This window comes from Eleginops maclovinus, chromosome 6 (assembly GCF_036324505.1).
Source record: "Eleginops maclovinus isolate JMC-PN-2008 ecotype Puerto Natales chromosome 6, JC_Emac_rtc_rv5, whole genome shotgun sequence".
NCBI classification, from domain to species: Eukaryota; Metazoa; Chordata; class Actinopteri; order Perciformes; family Eleginopidae; genus Eleginops; species Eleginops maclovinus.
In genome coordinates this window covers 22,870,498-22,895,826 of record NC_086354.1, presented here as the reverse complement: position 1 = coordinate 22,895,826, position 25,329 = coordinate 22,870,498, and the positions used below count along the sequence as shown (strand labels likewise).

Genomic DNA, 25,329 nt, shown 5'->3' with positions numbered 1-25,329 from the left:
TCCATCGGCCTTTTGTGGCGGCGCTGAACTGACTCTGCGGCGTCGTGAATGAGGCCGACAGCTGCTCTGCGGAGATTTGCCGGAACAAAAACCTAATCGCTCCTTTTGGCCCTCGTTTGCTTATGCTAATCTGCCATTGTGAGGAGGCGTATTAATAGTTCAGTGCCAGGGAGGCGTGTTTTCGTCATGGAGTCGATGAGCGGGGAACTCGGAGCCTCCGTGCTCTTTAACGGTTCCCTGAAAGCATCGAGACTACAGGTGGTTTTTAGTCTTGCAACACTGGCTGTGATCCAAGAGCCCAGTCTGCTCTGATTGGTTAGCTTGCCTGGCTCTTCTGCGATTGGTCAACCACTTTGAGATGTCCCGCCCCTTAGCCTATCATGTACAATGTGTAGGGGCGCTATAGTGACGTCACTATGTTCTGGAAATAAACAAAGGAGTCCAATGGAGGCGTTGGAGGCAGAGGGGAAGTTTTTGGGAGAGAAACTCCACTTTGGGATTTTAGCCTTTGCAGACCAAAACATATATGACACACTACAGAAAAGGAGAACCTCTAAAGCCATAATAGTCCAAATTATATGAACCCTGTCCCCCAATTTACCATGTTTGTTTTCCAGAAGATGATCATTCATTTACCCTTCATCAGTGTGTTTGATTGGGTGGTGATATCTATGATGAACCCAGTATGGAATCTGCTTATCTGAGTATCTGAAGTAAGTAAAAAAATAAGTAAACAAATATTTGAAATGTCATGAGACGCTATGACATGAGTCCCAATATTTTTTCACAACCTGTAGCTATAACAAAAAATTAGATGAGCAGCAAAATACGAGAGATCATAATGATGGAATATGCCCTGATGCTTTTTACCAACAGGTGTACTCTACCTTAATTAGCAAACCTTATAAATAAAAAGCTGCCGGCTTAAAAAAATGCATACTGCTCAAAAACCCATGAGGTTAATGATCTGAAACATTGATATCGTAGACGTATCGGCGTTTGGGACAGCTTCAATGTCACAATCCTCAAAGTTGTTAGCCTCCTGTTTCCTCAGAGCTCAACAAACAGGGTATTTAATGTCAAGCAATTTAACATTTCGAGTTTGAAGTACTCTTTATGTATAAGCTAGACACAGACACATCCCTTTGATTCCAGTTCCTTAAGTCCTCGTGCATTCCTGTCCTATAAACAAGAATCCAGTTACATTATTCCTCCTTGATGACAGGGCGTCTCTTTGATGGGTAATTGGTCTCTTAAATCACCTCACATGGAGGAAGCATTCTAGATTAAAGGCATCTCAATTAGCCCTCATTACCTGATACTTTTGGAGACGTCAGGCCGCCACCTTCCCCTCTCTTTTCTGCACATATCCTGTTCCATATGCTGTCCGCTTCAGGAGTTTTGACAAGAAACAGACATCTACAAGCGGTGGCCCTCTGCCCCACGCCGACCACCGGTGTCAGAGCTGCCAGCGGGTAGATCCCGCCGGCAGAGGAGGAGGAGGAGGAGAGCTTCATCTTCTGTTGTTTCTTCTTTTATTCCGAACAGCCTCCGGAGACATTAGGAGAGGAAGAGAGTGATAGTTTAGTGCAGGAAAAGGAAGCGGCGATGAAGTGTTGACAGCTTCCTCGCTTGTCTGAGGGAGGGAAACTCTCCCAGTCCGCGTCGATGAGCCATGTCATTTTCTTCTTGATATATTTTCCTTTTCCGCACATGGGATGTTCCATTCTTTCAATCACTGGTTCCTGACTCTTCTACTGTAGATGATTGATAGCAATGTACAGTTTCTACTTATTTTGAACTTCCCCTTGTGATTTATAGCATGGTTTCTCCTTTTCTGGCCTCTAAAATTATTCAAATAAGCAACCTGAGGAGGAAAAAGGACTCTGTGGTTAAACTCTTTGCAACCTCCAGACTTATGCAACTTGTGATGAGGGATTATTGCCTCCTTTTAGAGTGGCAATCTTTAAGGTTACAGTCAGTAATTTGCCTTTTTTCATAATTTTTTGAGCTACTGTGATCTAATTGGTTCCTTGTTCAGAGGTTGGAGGTCACATGGCCTTTGTGTAACTGCTCAGTATGTCAGCTCCTTACTTTTTCAATTAATCTTTGCAATATTTTGAACAGATCCGCTGTCGGAAAATGTGGGAAATGACCTTATTTTGCAGATGCTAAATTGATTAACGCTAGGCCTTAGAGACGCATTCACCACATTGTGGTTGTCATGTTTGGTTAAATGCTTTTTTCTGTGCAAGAAGAAATGTTTGGTGTGCATTATCAGTAACTTTGCCGTCCTGTTTGTATGTCTGCATATAGAAATAGTCTAATTGCAGCTGTCAATGGTCCACTTAATCTTAAAAAACCTTTAAGAAAGTACGCAAATTAATAGCACATTTTGACTAAACTGAGCCTGCAATTCCAGAATTGATGCACACCATGAATCGCATGGCAGTGAAAAGTTAAAGAAAGAGGAGGAATCAGAGCAGGAGACATGTCTTGCATTAACTGAAGAACCACCATTACCTTTTCATGTCATCGGTCAGAAATCATGTTGTAATTAAGTACAAAAAAACGTGGATTTCTCCGACCTGTTGGCATGCACCCCTTAATTACAACACAACACGTTTGGTTGTTTATCTCCTTAAAAAAACAAGTAATTACCAGTTTTTTATAATTTATACGTATCGATTGAACGCTCTAATTGCAATACTTTCATAGTGGGTCAATCAGCATTGTGTCACCTCACAAAGTATATTATTTAAGGGTCACAAGGCGAAAAACCATCTCTCTCACGGTCAATTGTAAGTCATTTTTTTTACTGTAACAGGAAGGAGTAGTGGTGTACAGACCAGCCAGACCTGTGCGAGACTTATCGACCCTCCCCCTCCCCCTCCCCCTTTCAGATAATAGATCGGTAGCACATCCTCTATACCCATCCCCCTCCCCTCCTCCCTTAGGCTGGTTAGTGCAAATAATGGCTAATCAATATGCGCTGGAGTCCCCGTGAATGTGCTTTTAACACTTGATTTATGTCACGGCAACACGGGAGCACTCTTACTCACTCCGCTTACCAGCCAATCAATTGAACCAATCACAGATGAGGACTCCTCGCATCTGCAGTTAAGGAACTCTTTATGATTTTCCTATTTAATTTTTTTATTACCTGGCATGGATCGGAGTGACCTCAACGACTCGGCGTGATTATGTGAGATTACGTCGCCACGGTTAGGTCGCGTCTGAGGTTTATCGACAACGTATGTAGATTTCTGTATCGATTGGACGTTTTTTTTCTGTCCGCTGTTCATCGCTCACTGTCAGAGGACGTGTCCTAAAGACAGCGGATCAGTGCATCATAAAGGGATTTCTCCCTACCGTGACAAGTCTGTCGCCTCCATCATCGGAGGTTTGAGGTTTGATCCATCTGTGCTCTTTATCCTGAATAATGACAGGGGCGGTCCAGTGGCAGCAGGACACAGAGAAGCCATGACCATTAATTCCATCACCGATTTCCAGAACCCCTCATTAAATATTCAGATTTTAGCAACCAAAAAAACGAAGGTATCCTTTTTAGAAATATTAAAAAGACAGTTAAGCTGCAAAGCCTGAATTTAAAAGAGGTTTTCAGCCTGACTTTTTGATATTTATTATGCTGAAACAAGCTGGTCTAATGTTAAATTGCTTCTACAGTAATAGTGTTTTTTGTTTGTTTCATGTCAAATGGAAAGTCTAAATATGCAAGGTAACTAGTAAATAGTAATAATTCCAGTTATATTGCATAAAGAACAACTCAATTATGACATTTGCCAAGCACCAAACACTCTCTACCTCTTCAGTGGGACGATTTGTTTTAGTTCTCTAATTAAAAATCTGGGAATTTGGTTGGTTAAAAAAACCAGATCTAGAATTGTGGGACCCTGTACCTCTTTGACGTTGTTAACTCGTATTGAAATTAAATGTTAGTACGTTATTATAGAAGGTTGCTTTATAGAGTTTCTCCCAAGGGTTGACCTTCAGTCTTTAAGCTTTGGTGAGTTTTGACTTGAAGCACTAGACAAACCCTTGTACCATTTTTGCAATACTGCTGAACACTCAGTAGTAAATACAGGAAGAATAAGAGGATAGGAGCCTTTTGTATTTCCCTCCCTTTATCCATATGCATGTGTGGAAGAGAGGGAATGAGGGGTAAGCGATATGTCCCATGAGGGGCGCCCAGGGGGCAGCGCAGCCCACTCACAGTGCACCGAGGCTGGGAAGGGCTGCCCTGACCTTCCCTTCCCCTGTGTATCTAATTTCCGTGGCGTTATTCAGGAAGCAGTGATGACAACCACACACACGGAAACCATCCCTCTCTCTCAATTGCCTTTCTCATGGCTGTTTGCTTCCACCGTTTGAGGAAATCAAGAGTTTCCAGGGTTACACTCTGCGCTCTATAATCACTTGTCAGCCATAGGAGTAGTGTGTCATTGTCGGGGAAATATGGATATGGTTGTTAGGATCTTGATTGCAGGATTTTGGGATGAAATTGAGATTCAAAGGGGCTCATTTTCAGGTTCCTATCAGTATTTAGTGCCTCTTAAGTTCAAAAAGCTCTTTATTTTTCTCATACTGCCTGTGCTGCAACACCTCTTTTCACCCTCTGTCTGAAACCAGAGCCCAGTCTGCTCTGATTGGTTAGCTAGCCGGCTCTGTTGTGATTGGCCAACCACCTTTGCAGACTATTTACATGCACAAAAAACATATATAACGCACTACAGGAAAGGGAAAACCCCCAAAAAGCATTATAGGGACTCTTTAAACCACTCATATTTTAACTCATGCTGGTATTTAGGGAATTAATTTGGCTTATTAAAGCACAAAAACTCAAAATGTCAGCGTGAAAAAGAAACTGAAAAGCCAAATACTTTAAAAAGTGAGCTGATAAATGGACTCCTGCTGTGATTTCCACATTTTAAACCAGAGTGCATTACTGGCACTCCCCCCTGCTGAGACACATTTCCCTCGTCTAATTATAGGTATTTTACTCGTCATTATTTTTACTTTATTATGAAGGCGCACAAATCCTCGACAAAGGGAAGCTTATGGCTGGTATTTCACTATATTAACATTAATGCCATATGTATTATATCCAGATTTTGTGCGCTAATCCCCTCTAAAAACAGTAGATTTGGCTGTGAATGCTCCGTCACTAATCCGGAGACATAAATACCATTATCCCTGTCATGTTCCCGGAGGTATTTTTTAGAAGGAGGCATTTATGTCAGTCTTGCTTTTTAAGGAACACATGTTGGAATTAACTAACCCTTGTATCCTGTCAAATCTTGTGAATTTTCACGCTCCGTGGACCCCAGCGATCACACACTCACAGAAGAAGGTATGACGGTATTTATATGTTAATAGATAGTTTAGTCTCTAAGGATCTGGATCATCTGTAATTTGCAAATATTTAAGAGTTGTTTTGGGTCTCTTGGGACTAGGGTGGAGTGCGGACACTTTTCAATTTACTTTTACATTCTTTACATTAAAACACTCTCCTTGCATTGTCCTCCGTAACAACTCCACCCATCTGACCCCGAAGCTGAAACAAACCCTGCATTTGCAAATACTTTGATCCGGTGTCAGATGAGCATTCATTAACTCTCACGGAAATGACAAATACTTCACGGTATTTGAGTAGATTTCCCTCTGAAAGTCAATGAAATGCTATGTTACGGTAGTAATTTGTGCAGAAAAAGCTGAATGAATTCATTTAAAAGCAACACACGCTTAAAAAAACACATGTGTTTTAATTTATGGAGGTTTTTAGGGTTTTGTTATGAGAGAATATCAAGTAATTTCCTGGAAGAGTGAATTTATTAGAAAACTCCACTCATAGTGAGATTTCTTTTTATATTTATCCAATTAAATAGTACATACTGTCAACATACTGTCAGGGCACAAGAAAACTAAGTGAATTTAAGTGAACTTTACATACAAAGTAATCCACCACAAAAATCACAGAAGTATGGTATGGATATGAAACATACAGGACGTCACCATCTCACGATTTGAAGCAGATTGTACAATGTTGTACTTGAGTAAAAGTAGAAGTACTCAGATCTTGTACTTGAGTAAAAGTAGAAGTACTCAGATCTTGTACTTGAGTAAAAGTAGAAGTACTCAGATCTTGTACTTGAGTAAAGTAGAAGTACTCAGATCTTGTACTTGAGTAAAGTAGAAGTACTCAGGTCTTGTACTTGAGTAAAGTAGAAGTACTCAGGTCTTGTACTTGAGTAAAGTAGAAGTACTCAGATCTTGTTCTTGAGTAAAGTAGAAGTACTCATATCTTGTACTTGAGTAAAGTAGAAGGACTCAGATCTTGTACTTGAGTAAAGTAGAAGTACTCAGGTCTTGTACTTGAGTAAAAGTAGAAGTACTCAGGTCTTGTTCTTGAGTAAAAGTAGAAGTACTCTGATCTTGTAATTGAGTAAAAGTAGAAGTACTCAGGTCTTGTTCTTGAGTAAAAGTAGAAGTACTCAGATCTTGTACTTGAGTAAAGTAGAAGTACTCAGATCTTGTAATTGAGTAAAGTAGAAGTACTCAGATCTTGTTCTTGAGTAAAAGTAGAAGTACTCAGGTCTTGTACTTGAGTAAAGTAGAAGTACTCAGATCTTGTTCTTGAGTAAAGTAGAAGTACTCAGATCTTGTTCTTGAGTAAAAGTAGAAGTACTCAGGTCTTGTACTTGAGTAAAGTAGAAGTACTCAGATCTTGTAGTTGAGTAAAGTAGAAGTATTCAGATCTTGTACTTGAGTAAAGTAGAAGTACCAGAGTGTAGGAATACTCTGTCACAGTAAAAGTATTCTAAATGTTCCTCCAGTGAAAGTAGAAAGTACTCTCCTCTAAATGTACTTAAAGTAGCGACAGTAAAAGTAGTCATTGTCTGATTGGTCCATTTCAGAATAATATCTCTGATATGTTTTATAATGATTGATCATTAAAGTGTTCTCAGAGCTGGTAAAGGTGCAGCTAGTTTGAATGGCTTTGTATACTGCAGGGTAGCTGCTGGATTTACTGCAGGTGAACTACAGTCTGATTTAAGGGAGATTATATTTACCATCATTCATCCTAATCTGCCTAGCAACTAAAGATAGTAGATAAATGTAGTGGAGTAAAAGTATGAAGTAGCATTAAATAGAAATACTCAAGTATCTAGAATTTGTATTTAAGTTCAGTACTTGAGTAAATGTAGTTACTTTACACCTCTGCTTAAAGCTACAACAAAACAGAACATCATCAGCATATGGAAGTGTACTTTAGGCTGTAATTAACCACATAAAGATAGTATAAGACCTACGTGTTTCCTTGTTTCAAAGATCTTTTAGCAGATATGATGTTAAGGATGGTATATCGCTTCAGTTATGAGCACTATCAGTACCAATATCTAACAACGGGAGGAAGGCCGCCTCACTAAGAAGAGGAACTGATGGGAAACATAAAGACCTGAGCGAGGGAATTGGAGATGGCTCAAAGCTAATCTGGAACGGTAGCAGATATGAAAATGTAGGAGAGGACTAAAGGAAGGATGAAATGTCTAACATGCACAATCAATCCAACATCCTCCACAACTCGATGTAAAGTACATTGCCAATGATTGAAGGGCTTTGTTCCATGATGGGATGGCCACCGTTATGCTGCAGCATGATTCACAGCGCAACAGACAGCGGGGGGGGGGATCATGATGTGGAGACGCTCGGATCCTCTGGCCTCTCTTCTCATAAAACCTGCGCTGAGGTCCCCACACACACACACACACACACACACACACACACCGGTCCATCACTTCTTCAAACAGCCCGGACACACAACTAATGGTGAAAGGGTCTCTTAAAGCGGCACACTTAAGCCCAGCACATCCCCCCCCCCCATACCCATAATGCCTTATTTATGGCCCCCTGGTCCGCTATATAACCAGCCTGTGTCAGCAGCTGGCTGCAGGGCCTCCAGGGATTAATTCAGAACATAGTCTGCACCCTTTTCCCTTCTGCAATTCCTCTCCCGGGGGGGTCAGTGTTCTCAGCAGCATGACATAGACTATACGTTCACACTAAGCTGGGTAAAAATGTTTTCCAAAGTCAGTCCGTTCACCTCCTCCTCCTCCTCCTCCATCCTCTCTTTGAAGACTTCTCCTCACCGGACCCTTCCTTCTGTGCTTTCATTCACTCTTATCTGGTCTCCCCTCCTCACTGTCGGCCCTAATCTATAAATATTTCCCTCCAATCCTTCGGTCCGCCTTTCATCCCTCCGTCCCCCTTGACTTGCCACTATCTCCCATAACTTCTCCTCAGCTCCTACTTGAGAAGTGATCAGAATTATATATTCAGAATCAGAAAGACATCCTTTCTCTACAGCGCTTTCATCCCAGAAAGGCAACGTCCAGCGCCTGAATAATTCAACGCTACTCTCAGGCCCTCGTCAAACTTTTGAAAGGAGTGTTTTTTGGATGATCCAAGTCACAGATTGATGAAAAAGGGCCTCACTTTGCGTCATAAAGTGGCTCAGATTACATAGGGACATATCATGTTTGACATTAGGATTCTTGCCTTTGCAGACCATTTACATGCACACAAATATATATAACACAGTACAGGGAAGGGAGAACCACAAAGGGCATAATAGAAGTTCTGATCCAGTTGCATCATTTATTTTATGTGATGTAGAATTAAAAGACAGATAACAGCCAATGTCCACCAAAGAATGAGCTTTGTTTGAACCTAAAACATCCTGGAATCAAAACTCTTTGCCTTATCTCAGCCTTAAAAAATATACAATAACATGTATGAAACTGAAGCTGAAACTCAAACCAAAGTGTCCTCCCTTCAAGCTGCTGTTTTTAGAATAAAGAGATCATGTAGAAATATTTAACGTGTTTGCAGGAGAGCTGTTTCCTCTCTGTCGCACCTTTCATCTTCAACTCCATCCTCCTTCCTCCACACTTGGCCTGCGTCCTCCTCACTTCCCTTCCTTCCTTCCCTCGCTGTCATTCTTCTTCCCTCCTTCATCTGCCACCCTTAAACCTCGTCTCCTCCCCTCCATCCTTTCACAAAGACTTCCCCATGCAGGGATCTTGACAGCGTTCTCCAGAGAGGAACCAGCTCTCTGGAGGAGGGGGGATGAACCGTGGAGAACGGTGTGACGGGTATCTGCCAAAAACTCTGTGACACCTTTTGAGTTTTTTCCACCGGGGCTATTTGATGTGCTGCACTTTTCATGTGTGTGTCTCTTTGTTCCGTCAGGTAGAGCAGGAGCTTTTTTAAACAATGAACTTCAATTAAACTGTCTGTTTCCACCAAACAGTTACAGGTGTCTTTTTGTATGACCACTGCTAATGCAAACTAATGGACAACAAGAGAAAAAAAATCACATTTTTGTCAATTTCTGTTCAGTTCAAGAGGAATTCATATGAAATTACAATCTTGTTGCACTTAAAAATCATTTTTTACCCGCTATAATTGAAACAGGCGGCTTATTTTTGGTATAAGTTGGTCTTTATTTCAGTGTACGGTTAACATAAAAAGGTCTCACCCTAAAGAATAGCAGATAAACCCCAGCACAATCCACCCATATCTTATTGGTTGAAAATGTGTATTATTTATTGCTTTTTCAGTTCGAATAACAATCCAAAACCTACAGCTATTCATTTCATTACAATATTATAATATATAACATTTTAAAGCGATGCTAAATATGTGCCTAATGTACACATAAAAACTAAATAACAAATGCATGCTCAGGAATGCATCACATTCATATGCATGCATTTACAATACACACACACACACACCTGTCAACCCTTCAGAAAGACTGTCTGTGTTTACTGTCAGAGTACACACACACACACACACACACACACACACACACACACACACACACACACACACACACACACACACACAGACAGAGCGCCTGGGTGCAGTCAGCCCTCCGTCAGGGGACGTCTGCAGTCCCTGCTACCTAGTTAGGAGATGTTTTGACAGCAGTCTGGGAGCTTTGTCTGCCAGGAAGCAGACAGTATCCTGGGTGGAGAGCGTGGGGAGCTGGAGGGGGGGGTCCTCCAGCGAGCCGTCCAGCAGACTCCCTGTCTCACCTGTCCACAATAACATGCGCCGTTGCCTTTTATTGCTCCGTCTTACGGGGCTGGATTAACTAACAATCTGCCTTTCATCTGTTAGAGGCGTGAAACGGTGACCGGTGTGTCTGTGCAGAGGGAGGGCAAAGGTGAAGGGCAACAGCTAGGGCGGCGACGTATTATTATTTTCGATATCGATAAATAACCCTTTTGAAAACTGAAAGATAATCGTTAAAACCAGTCAAAATGAGTCGTTATAATTCTCACAGCTCGAGGAGAGCCAGACGCTTACATGTTTTATTCGACCAACAGTCCAGTCAACCTTTTTCCAATAAATATGACAAAGAAAAGTGACGCATCTTCACACGATAGAATCTGGAACCAGTCAACACGTAGCATTTCCTTCTTGAAAAATCATCGCGCGATTAATTATTCTCCAAAAAAGTTGCCAATTTATTTCCATTTGACCGATTTTTTGACAGATAAGAGGTACGTTATAAATCCCAAACCGGGAAATTCAAAACAAAATGATTCTAAAAATGTAAAGATCTCAGAGTAGAAGGGTTAGACTAAAAAGAATATACAGTTTATTACATTCAACGACCGATATCTGTTTTTCTCTCCTACATCTCATGTCTATCCATATAACAAGCCAACGTTGTTCTCCAAATGGAGTTTTTTAGATTCTTTAGCTGCTTTATTCAGATTCCAAATAACTATTCTGACTCTGCAGTGGTTTAAAACTCGTGAAATAGCAATTCTTCAAGACATGCCACCATCAGGAGCAATGTTATATCTGGCATTTTGCAACCTGCAGTGCAGTCTACCTTAGCAACACCATTACCCAGCACACACACACACACACACACACACACACAGAGAGACTCACAGATGACAAATTGTAAGCTCTTCCTCTCTGCCACCTCTTCTCCAGTTTACTCCCAGAACTAATTTCCCTCTGACTCACCAAATCCCACTGAGTTTCCACCTGTGAGCGGTCCCACTGGTCAGCACAATTGGGAGTTCAGGCTGCATCGAGTTGAAAGCCAGGAAGACATTAATGTGGGGGGGGGGGGTTGAGTCACTGGAGGGGAAAGCAAGAAAGAGGAAGCGTCTGTACCCTGCTGATGCTATGGGTGTTTCATGGTTGGCCTCCTTTGAAACGTTTGTCTGGAGAAGCAGGAAAGTCTTTGTGCCTCCCGGCTGCAGCTGGCTCTCTGGGATGTGTGAGTGCTGGACAGGGAGGAGGGTGCCCAGGATTTCCTTCACGATGACTGCGGCACTCTGGAGGTTTAACAGATGTGAAGTTAAACAACCCTAACATATGTTACGCCGCCCGAGGTTAACCAGAAGTTAAATATTTTCGGGTTGCTATTAGTTTTACAAACATGTCTGCTAAGAAAGCCGAAGTAATCTTTGTGGTCGAGCAAAACCAAAAATGTGTCAGGTCCAAAAATGTGTTTTGAAAGTTAAGAAAAACCCCAAACATTTATACAAACATACACTCCTTTCTGTACCTTTTTATATTTCGTTTCTTTTTATCATATTACTCAAGCATTGTCACAAATATAAAGGACTAAATGAATCAAATTCTACACAGCTTTTACCACTGCAAGCCATACTCGCCAACAGGTGTTTACACAAGATGATTGCCGCTCTGTCGACCTTCAAGATCAAATATCAGGGAATGAAAAGAAACCAAAATCACTGTTGCTCCGGTCCTTCTTTGCCTTTTTAGCACACCTCATCTGAGCGTTTCTTGTGACTCCTTTTGGATCCGTGAGCTTCAGCTTACACAGCTCGTCCCTAGAGAAGTGTGTGTTTGTGTTTGGGAACAAACTTAATAAATAAATTAACATTTACCATACTTACTTTATACTAAGGCTACATTCAGAAAGACGTAATCAGCTCAGTTGAAAAAGAAGACACTAAACTAAGCCCTAAAGGAAGTGAGCCAGACCTTGAAGCAAATGGTCCTAGTGGCCGACAGTGGTACTACAGCGTATGTCCCTTTTCCCATTGACTTACATTGGAATGATACGTCTGTAAATAAGCGTATGTGTCATTTAATTTGAGGTTGATCATTTTTACAATCTGAACACTTGAATAGCCCTTATTTAAAGTAGTAAAGGTTGTGGAATCCCAAAAGTTGTTTCCTGAGAATTGGCTGTGATGCTGCGGTTCGGAGGCGGGGCTTAAGGATAACCCATGTGTGCATGCTTTATGGGACCAAAACTTCTTGGCATCTTTCAACTATTGTAAAACCCTGTCTCATAGAGTGATAAAACAGCGTGCAGTGTTTCTGTATCTGAACAGCCTTCAAAAATCATGTTTCTGCTGCTCAAACACAGACCTAGTGGTTTGGAATTTATGTCTAACCAGAAACCTTTTAACCACAGAGATGCTCTCGGTCTGAATACCCTTGCATCTGTAACATTTATTGCAGTGTGTTAAAAGCTAACGGTCTCAACGGTCAAACGGAAGAGGCTCTGCAGAGAATGAATCAAGGCTGTTATGTTATTTTTTAAAGGGAAGTAACTAAAGTGCTTCGGGTGCAAAACAAAACAAATTGTTGTTTCTTTCTGCACAAAATCACACTTGTGTTGGTGGTCCGGAAAACATGTCCTTGCCTCCAAAAGCTACTGTATATTGAATATTTCATGAAGTCGGTGTAGAGTCCCAGTTTTTAATGAATGCTCGCTGAACCAGTATGCACTTTAGCTCCACTCCCAGGAGGAACTGTTTGGAAAAACACATTTTTGGGCTGTTGGCAGCTTTTGCACATTGCATGATTTGGTAACTGAATTTTTTAAGGGATCAGAGTAGACATGAGTCGGGGGTGTAGGCATGTGACATGTTCTACATCTTATTTGGACCTAAAGCAAGACTATACAGTATATGCATCATCTTGAATCATAGACCAACTGGACTGCCGTAATGGAAATAAAAGATATCTGACCGTTGGCGTAAAATGTAATATCGGGAGTTGGAAAACAGTGATATTGAATTGCACATGGGCTCATGTTATTATCATGGTTGCAGCAAATGCCAGCCTGTGTCTGAGCAGTATTCCTGGCATCTAGCAGAGACATTACCATGGCAATCATACATCAGATACTCACTCTTTCTCCCACAAAATTGCCTGCTGTCACAAGATGCCTCAAGTCTCATTTTCCGTCGGCTGCAGCCCCGAAACAGAGGCCCCCTGCCTCTTGATGATAATGGATCCTAATTTGACTTAGACTATGATTTATCAGATGCTGCCGATGCTTCCGTCCGCCAGTGTTATGGAGCTCTCTGAAATCTGGAACCATTACGAGCGAGATGCCATCCGTCACCCCCGTTCGCAATGACAGAAAGGAAGAGAGAGCGAGCTGGACCCTGATGCCTTCCCCAGAAATTAGACCGCTCCAATTCGATTTCCTTTTTCTCTCTCTATGTCATCATCCCTCCCCTCCCCTTCATTTCTCCCTGCTCTCCTTCCTCCCTAGACCCCGGCCACAATTATCAGCCGGCACTGGAGATAATGCATCAGTGAAACCCTTTACCTTTCTCTCCGAAAGTGGCATTGCGTTTCTAATTTAGCCTCGCTGTACTTACTTCCTTCGGCTACAATCGCCCAAATGACTCGCTATCTCGCTATTCCTCTCTGCGGCTCGTCCCTCATTTCTGCCTTTAAGGGGTCATCCGTTCTTCTGTCACAGAGCAGATGAATGCTTTCTGTGGTTGCCGTGAATAATGTCGCACTCAGACGGTCCGCTTCCTAATGTACAGATCACTGTGGCAGCTGGCTAATGTAGGCAGCGTTGTGGGAGATTCACTTTTTGATGCATGCAAGGGTAATTCTGAGTGGATTAGTCATTAGTTATTTTGCTCTTTGTCTCCCAATCTCAAATCCCAGTTGCCTCTAAACTGCACCCTGCATCCTACATCTACTTTTGAGGTCAGGTCTTCACATTTACTCTTGGTTCCATCTTCTTGGACTCCAGTATGGCCCCCTTTTTCTCTTGCTATTTAGATCTACATGTATGTGGGTCAACCTCATTTAGAAAGGATCTATTTTTTCTTGGGTTTGGGTCTCACTGGACCTGCCCCTCGGGTCCTTTTCCCCATGAAGTCTAACCTTGAAAATTACTTTGTCTGTGCTAATATTGAGATCCACCTGGACACATTTTAACCTTTAGTTTCAAGTACTTTACTTTGTCATTTTTGAACCAGGTTAAGAAACCTTTAAGGTGGATGTGTTGTACGTAAAAATGTACCAGACTGGTATTTTCTCCCCTGATATCTAGCAAGCTGCAAGAAGAAACTCTGGAAAACTGTAAGGACTGGAATTAAAGGAACAAGGAACATTCAGTCACTGAAAAACTGTCTTATTTAGCCATATGTACCTGATGACTTATATATGTTAGGGATCACTATGATGTGCTACGTTTACACGGACTACTTGTGTCCCGTGCATTATGACCATTAAACCAAACCCTGACCCTGAAGAACTGTAAAGAAGAACTTTCCCTGTTCCTTAATTGAACAGGGAAATAATCTTGCAGTAAAACTCTGCAAGATTATTTCAGGGTCCAAAGAACTTGTGCAAATGTCCTTTCTCATTCAGATTGAACTTTATTCATGAGCATGGAAAAGTCTGGTCTTGTTATCAATGTTTAGTTTAGCTGAGACCTCATAAAAATGTTTTTAAAAAACACTCTTTAATGCCTCCCTAATCCACCGCTGATAAGACAGCGCTCTCACCCTGCCGGTTTGAAAATCCTCTCCTCTTCCCCCTCCTACTTTCATCTCACTTTGCGTCCTCGGTAATTTGCACAACCTGTAGCAAAACACAGCTCTCGTCGGCGCGGGCAGGTTGGAAACTAGTTTTTTCACTTCTCTACAGAGTTGTTAAAGCACCACTACAAGTTAATGGGCCAGGAGAGCCTACTTTACGACCATGTTGACACAGAAAGCAGTAATTAGTAGGTGCGATTCTGGCTGTGGTTGGAGCCATTAGCTCACAAGACCTTATATCCAAACCCTGTTGCCTGGTAACAGTGTCCCCAGGTGACTGAATGTGCTGAGTCATGGTGTTTGGCCGTGAATCACACACGCTCGTGGCCTGCAGGCTTTAGATATGACGGGTGGGATAATAACGGCATTTTGAAAAGCAGATGTATTACAATAAGTGTCTTATCTGACGGCGCGGATCTGTTCGCTGACGGATGGAACGGCGAGGTGTGATGGATGCCGTCTGCTGTTAACCCTCAAGTCTGTGTCAGTGTGAAAGAGCAATGGAGCAAGGTGTGATAGAGACAGAGCAAGTGTGTATTTTTATCTGTGAGATTTATAGGGAACAGCACTAAGACGGACGTGAATTGAAAGCTGATAGAGAATGTAGAACATCTGCAGTTTTATGTATTCTTCACTTGCCCTCCATTACATCGATGTCCTGCTTTAGCTGCGTGTCTTTATTATGCTTCCTTACTCAGGAGATCATCATCTGTCAGAGAAGGATGAGAACAGACGCTGTTTTGTCACCGTCACATCAAAGCACCACGGCTGTGATCGCATCTCAGATCGGGAGCCAGTGTTAGCGTGGATTAAATCAGACATGCTTTTACCTATTTAGCATTTAAATGTAAGAAGACGGGAAGGAACGTTTCCTTAATGTTGGAGATGCTGCTAGGCTACAAATGCATGTTTTTAAAAATGAGAATGAATGGTGAGAGAGGGAGAAAAGTACCTATTACCTGCAAGAAAAAGACATGAGATGGTTTGTTTTTTGTGCCAATACTGCAAAAACAAATTGGACTTAAGAGTAATATTAGCATTAATACTTTTCAGCATGGGCTCAGGTAGATGGTCCAATCAGGAAGGTTGGTGGCACAATCCCCATGTGTCCTTGGGAGAGATATTTACCTCCAAATCTCTCCTGAAGGCATGGCCCAACAGTCTCCCTGAGCAGGTGGCTCCTCTCAATGAATGTGGGGTGGATGCTTCACAAGGACTATTGCTATTTAAATGCAACCCATGTACCAATCACCCTCACTGAATGACATCCCATTGTTTCCACATTCCCCATAGGCTTGAAGGAAAACATCGGTGTCATGCTTCATTGACACGGACCATATATTGCAAATGGACAAGCCACACTACTTCTTAATGTCTACTTAGAAAACACAGGCATGCTCTCACCACTGCACAAGGTCATTCAGCAGAAAACTACCAACAACTATGGTCAAAATAATTGAACAAACAACCAATGCTGGCGTTTTTCTGGTGAGGATTGTCTCAAACTGTTTGCATCTCAAGAGAGTTCCCTGTTTAAGTCAACTTGGACCAAAGTTGTTGTTGAGCCACAGTTTTTATATATGAGAGGAGCTTGATGTACCGTTGTTTTTGAATTGCGTCTAATCCCATAGCATGTTCCACTAAATGCATCCGTGCGGTTAGAGCTCTCATTTTAATCCCGACGTGACGTTCAATCTCAGAATACATTACTTTAGAAGCAACCGTACTGGGAGCCTCTGCGTAGAGATGGGATTGGAGCTCCCGCTGAACCACATGTGTAATGCTCAATCAACAGTGGCTCCAGCACACAATCCAAAGAGGGATTTAGGTATTTCAAAACTTAAATGGCCCAACATAGGACAGTGTGTGCTCTCCATCTCGTTAAAAGTAGGGCAGGATTACAGATATAAGCAACACAGTCCAATGTATTTGCTAAACGATACCCTGTGTGCGAGCATGAAATCGTCCCATGAATTAAAAGCAGGGACATTTCCTACGCCGCTCACGGTGCCATGGCTTGAAACCGAAGACCGCAGTTCCTCATCCTGCTTTAAACGTGCGTGTGCATTAATATCAGTCAAATATTATATTACCATCTGACATTTCTGACCGGCAGTGCCCTCTGGAAAAATACAGATGCCCTATAAAACTGCAAACCAATTAAATGCAATCCGTTCCGTCGATGGATTCCAGTGTTTGCTGTCTGCTTTTCACAAGTGTTGACACGCTGTGGGATTGCGAAGGCTCAGAATGAATGCTACTGTAAGTTGCAGGACTGTGTGTGTGTGTGTGTGTGTGTGTGTGTGTGTGTGTGTGTGTGTGTGTGTGTGTGTGTGTGTGTGTGTGTGTGTGTGTGTGTGTGTGTGTGTGTGTGTGTGTGTGTGTGTGTGTGTGTGTGTGTGTGTGTGTGTGTGTGTGTGTGTGTGTGGTGCACAGAAATATTTTTTGGGGAAAAGTGGCTTAGTGTGATTTCCAGGAAAACAAATTCCTTTTTTTTTTACTTTCCAAAAAAAATGACATATCCCTCATGTCATGGAGTCATTTCTTTAGCATCAAACTGGAAGAGGATTTTAAGCTTGAAGCAGAAAATATGACTCGTGTTTTTTTTGGTGCAGTCAACTTTTATTCACTGTTGAACAAGCAGAAGCTGAATTGCAGTGACTCATTGCCGTGGATCAGGACTTACCATTCAGTTTGAAATGCAAAAACCACCTACATTTCTCCCAGTGACTGCTCCTCCTGCGGCAGCATTTCAACAACTAAATTGCGATATTTCTCTGCTGATGAACACACACAGATACACACTGAGCCTCTGAGCTTGGCACGTTGTTTGGGCGATGCCTCAGTGCTGTGCCCTCTGAGAAAAAGTGCGTTTCGATCCCAGCCGGGCCGCGCACTTGCAGATGGTGTCGGATTCGGCCTGGGTTACAGAACGTGTTAGCTAGATTCATTAGCCTCTTAGTTTCCCTGTCAACACAAGTGCTTACACAGAATGCTAAATTTCTCTTGGCCGTGTGCCTTCCTCTGCAACACGAGGCAGTTTATTAACATGCAGCCCCGCTTTATTCCTAGTTAGTCAATTGACACGGCAAATGAGTTGCTAAGTGTGGAGATATTGAATCGATTTGCATCTAATTGCTGTTTGTGCAGATCAATTTGGCTCCACCTGTGTTCCGGGGTTAAGCCTGTAATCCAGAGTAAAAGCAAGATCGGGTTAATAAGAGCCTAAATGGCCTCAGACACACCAGACGCTGAGGCCTTGTGGCCCCGCTAATCTCTCGACAGACACCAGTGAGACTCTGAGTGGTCAAGCATCTGAGCTAATCCTTTTAGTGTCCAAAAAAAACATAACAACATGCTTCATCTTTATCAGTGATTCACCCGTCAGTGTGGATGTGTGAGCATCGTCAAAGTGACAGATTTGTAAACCAGTTGCTTTTAGCTTCTAGGGTTTTGTTTTTCTCTTACATGTTGTGCCTGGCCCACATCGGCTTATGATACACCAATTATACGGTGGTGAAACAACACTTTAACTGCCAACCAAAAACAAGAGCATAACTTATTATACAAACATTACTTTTCAAACAATGAACATTGTGTTCTCTCTGAAGCTTTACCCATAAAATATGCCACAAAAAGGCTCTGACTGAAGTTTTTTAGTTTTTCAACTAGAAGAACTCAGCAGACTTTTAATTAAAGGGGCCCTATTCGCACATTTTAAGGGTCATATTTGTATTTTTCTCCTGGGACATATTTCCATGCTTTAATGTTCAGAAAGCTCTTTATTGTTCTCATACTTCCTGTGCTGCAGCACCTCTTCTCACCCTCTATCTGAAACCAGAGCCCAGTTGGCTCTCTGATTGCTCAGCTGGCTGGCTTTGTTGTGATTAGTCAACAGCTCAGAGATATCCTGCCCCTTACCCATCACGTACAATGTCTTGTAGCCCTAGCGAATAGAAGCGCAAATGTTCCAGAGGTAAACAAAAGAGTCCAATGGAGGAACATGTAGTGGAGAAATCCCGAAGTAAGAAGTAAGAAAAACTGCACAATGAGATAAAAGGGACAGTGTCACATAGTGATGTCATTATGTTACGGAATTAAAACAAGGGAGTTGTTTCAGGCAGGGGGAGGGAGAGAATCTGTCTGAGGTTAATGAGTGTTGCTTGAGAAAGTAGATACTTGCGGTTTCTGCAGTGGATAACTCTCCCATGCATCAGCTCACAGATGGAGCGTTAGCAGCTAGCACCGGTTAGCGGGGGCATTAGTCTCCCTCCTAGCTGTCTGTGAGCCTCCGATCAATAGAGCTGGATTATCATCTCCAGCATCTCAGTTCATTTTTCACAGCAGAGAAAGGCTCCACCAGCAGCTCCCTCTTTGTCACAGTATCTCAGCCTAGTTCCCCTATCTGATAAGACAGCAGAACCTCACCGCCGAAGCTGCCGCGCTCATACCGTGCGTATCGGTACATCGGTAAATGTTTATTTAACAGGCTGCAGAGCTAGTCAGTACAACAGTCACATTCGAGATGGGAATCCCATGACTACCCATGCTTAATTAAATGTTTAATTAGGACAGTGGCTTTTAATTAAAAAGCTGATTATTATGAAATAAGGATTATTGGCAAATAAAATAGATTGGGTATCTCAGAGTACAATCTGTGAGGTGTGGTTTTTATTTGAATCAGCAACTGTTCATTTGCATAATGGGCAAAAGATGCCCTCTAGCCTCTTTTCCATGGAAAAGACGAGGATAAGATTTAAGAAAATGTCTTTGTGAATTTGCACAGTGCGGGTGTGTGTGCTGAACGCTCGGGGCGATGCTTTCAAGTGCAACTTTGAAGTGTGAACCAACAATGCTCCCCTTGTGTTCTCAAGGTCAACCCACTTGTAACCACTTGCCAGGAGTGCCTTTGTCAAAAAAACAGACACAAGATCCACTTGAATCTCTCTGCCGTGTAGGCCTCGGCACTGTTCAGATCCTCTGTGCTCCTGGGCTCCCAATCCAGCTGTTTCCTTTTCCACTGTCCAAAACCGTGCAGACATCCTTAGCGCTGCATTCGTTTCAAGGGCACGTTGATCCACTAAAAGTCACCAGATCCTCTAAATGAGTGGACGGTTCTTGGATTTACGGCCGTGTGTAGTCGGTGGTAGGTCTGCAGGATGCTCATGTAGGCATGGGAAGAGAAGCCTGTGTGAATGAGGCCATTCCTTTATAATCCACAGGATTAGGACCCTGTCCCTCAGCTGCCTCTGTCACTTACTGTACATCGCCCCACAGAGGCCTTCCCTCTATCGGTTGTCATGCTTTGATTGGGGTCCGTGACGTCAATGTCAAAGGGGATTTGGAAGTGACAGAACCGATCTGATAAATCCTATTAGTTTTGGACCAATTTGGACAACTTCTGCCTCTATGCTAAATGAAGCAAGACTTTTCTGGCCGTCTTAAATGTCTTCAATCCTGCTCTCAAAGCTTTGTTTCTCATAAATCTGCGTGTTTTCCCAAGCGTGTTCAGAACCTATATTGGCTTTATAGTTTTTAGATCAAAGTCTTGACAGAGCAGACTTTTAAAGTCCCATAAAAAGTGGAAATAGGTAAAACTATTCCTCTTTTCCCAGCTCAAACATCCCGGCTCAAGGTAATGTAAATGTCCCTTTGATCGCACCAGTCCGAACCTCTTTTTATTTGTATCGTCCCCATGTATCTTCAGTGTAGCAGAGTGTCTATGAAGTCAAAGTCTGCCCACAATGCAGACATTACATCGTCTCAAAGCTCCCTCCTTCCCCGGGCTTAGGGCCGAGACAGACAGCTTTCAATGAGGCACGCCCCGGCCATGAAAGGCTGGGTGCATCTCAGCGTAAACAGCTTGGCTGGCAGCGCAGTCAGCAAAGCACAGTGCTGTTATTGAGTCCCGCAGACACTCCACTCAACAAAGCCTCACAGTGACCTTTCAGCCCCATACAGCAGTGCCAGATATCGAGTGAGCCCGTCCAGAGGATGAAGCTCATCCCAGACTCTCTCTCAGCCCACTGTTCCCCCCGTACGGATGCATCACGGTGTGGCTCCGTCTTTGATTGATTTGCAGTGTTTTGTCAGAGGAGAATGATCCCTTTATTTGAGTTTCTCTTCCCTTCTGTCTCTTGGGCAGGATTGGAGTTTATAGGATGGGCCTATGGGTTGCTTTAATGATGATTGCAGGACCCTCAGGAGAGGAGAACACATTTAATCTGAAAAGTATTGGACATGAAGACAGACTGAACCCCTGTGATTCTTCTTACCTGATCTATGACATTAAAGGGTCCCTATAATGCTTTGGGGGATTTTCCGTATCCTGTAGTGTGTTAAATAGGTTTAATGCATGTAAATGGTCTGCAAAGGCTCAAATCTCTCAGTTCACACAGAGATAATGACATCCTTATGCAACACGTGCTTCTATTGGTTAGCGCTCCAACACATTGTACATGATAGGCCATGGGGCGGGACATCTCTAAGTGGTTGAACAGAGCCGCCCAGCTAACTAATCAGAGCAGACTGGGCTCTGGTTTCAGACAGAGGGTGAAAAGAGGTGCTGCAGCACAGGCAGTATGAGAAAGATAAAGAGCTTTTTGAATATTAAAGCATGGAGACATGTCCCAGGAGAGACACTAAATACTAATATGAACCTTAAAGTGAGCATAGTAAGGTCCCTTCACATTCTCAACTCTTTTTTATTCCGTTCTAATGGTACACACATCTGTTTACTTCGTATCAGATGGGAGTCTTTCTGGCTTCGCTTGCTTTGACCCATAGCCAGAGGGTCACACATTTACCTCCCATCAGGTCAGCTGTGTGCTAAAGAGGCCATGCAGCTGTGTTACATTTCACAGAGATTAGCCGGATCACATGTGACAGTTTCCTGCTCTTTTGAAAGGCTGACTGGCTCTGGCTTGTGTGCGTCTGGAGTCAATAGCTGGTGGTTCTGCTGTGTTTGAGGTTATAGCATTATAAACCCAGACTATCTGGTTGTTTTGTGATGGATGAAATGATTTGAGGTTGGTAATGCAGTAATGTTAGGCCTAGATTGAGTCATCGTTTGGCCTTATAAAGATAAATGGATATTTTAGTGCTTCAGCCAGTACGGTTAGGGTTTGTGTATTCTTTGTGTTTTCTGCATTTCAATCATACCCTTCAACAACTTCAATTCAACATGTTTGAGCTGGCTTTAAAGTGTTCCTTTGTAAGAGAGAAACAAGGTTTGCAAAACCAAACTAAAGGGGTCTGTGGGGACTGGAAATTGTTGAAGCTTTGACCTTTTTTTGAGTTTCAGAGATAAGAACGTCTCGAGGAATTTCCTGAAAAAAGTGGAGCTCAGAGTCAGCGTTCCCCCGCTGGTCCTCGACTCGCCAACCTTGACACCTTTATTCACACACACTGTTTGAGAGGGAAAACGTGTTAATTACCTTCCTCTTTAGGAGGTTTATATTTAACACTAAACTGTCTTTACCTTTGTGTGCATGTCCTATATTTCGCTCTATTTATGGGGACAAGCTGAAACTTCTTCTGTGTGTCAAAGTTTTATAGAAAGGAAGACCTTACTGGAGAACAAACCCAACCTTAGGGCTTTCAAACATGGCCTACATGTTCTGTCTTGAGGTCCTTTTGACATCATGTTAAAATATAGAATTTCTTTCTGGTATTTGAATAAATAAGTAGTATATAAAATAGCACTTTGTTATCCAAACTTGACAGATCAAAAAATACATCTTGTCTCATTTGATTAGGAACGTATATATGCACCAGTCACTCAACTCCAGTCACACATAGAGAATAAGAAATAAAGAAATAGTTCAGATACTCAATGACTGGTAGAGAGAAATCAAATGAAGACAATATATGTGCATTTTTTTATTTCATTACACTCAGTTGTTATGTAACGTCAAAACAAAACCACATCCTTCAAATAAATTATATTTCCATAAATAGTTCACATGAGTTTTTCTAAGAAAGTTGACTCGGTATGCGCTTGTTATTTTAATATATTGGTATATGTTTTCATATCGATATGATTCCATCGATCGTTCAGCTCGAATGTGAGGTGAAGTTCCTTGTTTTTGTGCATGTGCAAACCATCTCATATACAGTAGTTTGATTTGTTTTGCGAATAGCTGAGTGCCCAGCTTTATTGGGTATGTTCAGTGTACCATGAGAACAACACTGAAGGCAGCATTGTTTGATGTAAGCACCGCGGGGCTGCAGCGAACAAAAGCAGGGCGGTAGTTGAATGATATAAGGCCACGAGGGGGAGGGGGGGGGTAGATGTGTTGTGGTACTGCTCACCATTCACCACTAGTCTTTGTTCAACGTGATGAATTATACATCAGAGGCACATTAGTTTCATATTGCTGTTGGCTCTGCTCTTAGTAATCACATTGTTTTTCATATCTGGGTTGCTTTTCCACAACAGCACATTTGATCAATTCCTGGGCAGAGCACGTTGGACTTCAGAGAACTCCATCCTGTAGTCCCGCTGATGGAACCAGGTCACTTGTTCACGATGAACCTCTCACACTAATCAATCCTAAACCCCCCTCCTCTCTCTCTCTCTTTTTTCTCTTTTCCCAGTAGCCGGCTAGCCCCCAGCAACCACGACCGGATACAGAGGCTGCGGCAGGAGTTCCAGCAGGCCCAGACCGTCCCCGATGACCCGGACGACCGCAGGAGGACCTACAGCTTCGAGCAGCCCTGGGTGAGTGTCTGAAAAAAAACTCCCGGCCCAGGAAAAATGGCTAAGACTTCGACGACATCTACCAGACCAAGACTCTGCACGTGTTATCCTCCGATGCTAGTCTGTGGAGAATGCTAACAGTGCTAGCACCAAGCTAACTGGAGTATGGTGCTAACCGTCACTAACAACACTACTACCAGCCATGAAGAAGACTGAGGAAATCACCCTGTGCTCACTAGGGTCGACCTCCATGGGCCTTCATGGCTAATCGTGCTAACGCTAACACCCTTCACCCCCTGCATGCAGGAGTTTGCACACTTCCCGACACATCCACCACTAACCCCACCCACCCGTCACCACCACCTCTACTCATCCATCGTCGTTGTTTCTGTCTGTCCGTCATCCACCAACTCATGGACTTCTGTGGGGTGTGTCTTCACATTGTGTCTGTGTATGGGGGGGGGGGGTCTATGGGGGTTTTAACTATGCCTTTTTTACACATTTAGGTACATTTATTGTTTAATTCACAGCTTCGTCGGCTAAGAAGAGGCATGATTAGTGCATTCTGAAGCAACAGTGGGTGATTACAAGCGAACAAAACCTGAATGCCTTCAACGTTTTTATGGGGGGGATGAAATCGCTTTTAAGTATTTATTTTTCTCCCTGCTCAAGTGTACTTGGTTTCACAGATTTTTTAAATAACAAACTATGATGAACGATCAATTTTTAAACCTTAAAGACAGGTTTTTATGACAGGTGTCCGACTGGTATCATCTCTGTGTCATTTTGTATTATGTTATGGTTTTACACGTAGTCATTTTCACCGCCTGTCTCCATCTAGTTTTGGACAGCACATATTTTTGTTGATTTCACACACAAACACATTATGTCACAATACATATTGCTATGATTCATATACGCTGTGGCAGAAATGTGTGTTGTCCAAAACTAGACACCCGGTGTGTTGCATTCATGTCTTTTTTTCCTTCTCTATACAAGGTCATTTTGAACACGCTTTGTATATTTCTGTATCCACTCAACATTTTCCCAGTGTAGCTTCTGGTGTGCAATGGGAGAATTTGATCCTACCATTTATAAATGAAATGATAAAGTGAGAGCTCACGAACGAAATCCTCTGTGCTCTGGCCTTTTCTTTTTAAGGTGAACAATCCAATAAAAATGTGTATTTTGGTTTTACATCGAGCAGTATATGATGTGTTTTAATGGGCTCCACACACTGCCGCACATTCCAGCTGGCATTGTGTGATAAAAGCAGAACAGTGTGGGAAAGAAGAGCGCAGGTCGTCCTCTTGCTTTTGTCTCTCATCAACCGAGCGTGCTCTCAATTAGAGCGCTCAACAATACTGCAGCATTATGTTTGTTTACATCAATGCCGCACATCCGCTACTGTCACATTTTCCCATGAAAGCTCAGTACTAGGAAACCCACACTGTAGAGGATTGGGATTCCACAGGATACCAAAGAGCTTTAGACATGTGAGGGTTCATTATTGACTCAATATGCTCACAGACATGTCTGCAAATCCCTGAAAACCAGTTGTCTCCTCCTCCTTCTGCATGCAATCTAGTTCTGAATACATTAAATTCATTTATCTGTGCTCGTTTAATTTTGTTTTTATTTGCATTGTTTGTTTTGTTTGAGAAAGCGATTTTTAACCAGATATTTTACTATGTTTTTTCCATTTTCCATTCTTGAACATATAACATATATATATTTAGGTTT

The 25,329-nt window shown here is 42.5% G+C and overlaps 1 protein-coding gene across 7 annotated transcripts in view; it reads left to right on the top strand.

The window, feature by feature from the left end:
* LOC134866079 (partitioning defective 3 homolog) overlaps positions 1-25,329 on the top strand; it is a 244,430-nt gene that overhangs the window by 206,130 nt on the left and 12,971 nt on the right. For 5 of the 7 annotated variants that reach the window (XM_063886011.1, XM_063886007.1, XM_063886009.1 and 2 more), the window contains one exon: positions 23,484-23,607. In XM_063886011.1, coding sequence (XP_063742081.1) covers positions 23,484-23,607 — 124 coding nt within the window. The remainder of the gene's footprint in view (positions 1-23,483; positions 23,608-25,329) is intronic. The other 2 variants (XM_063886013.1, XM_063886008.1) reach the window with 1 other exon arrangement.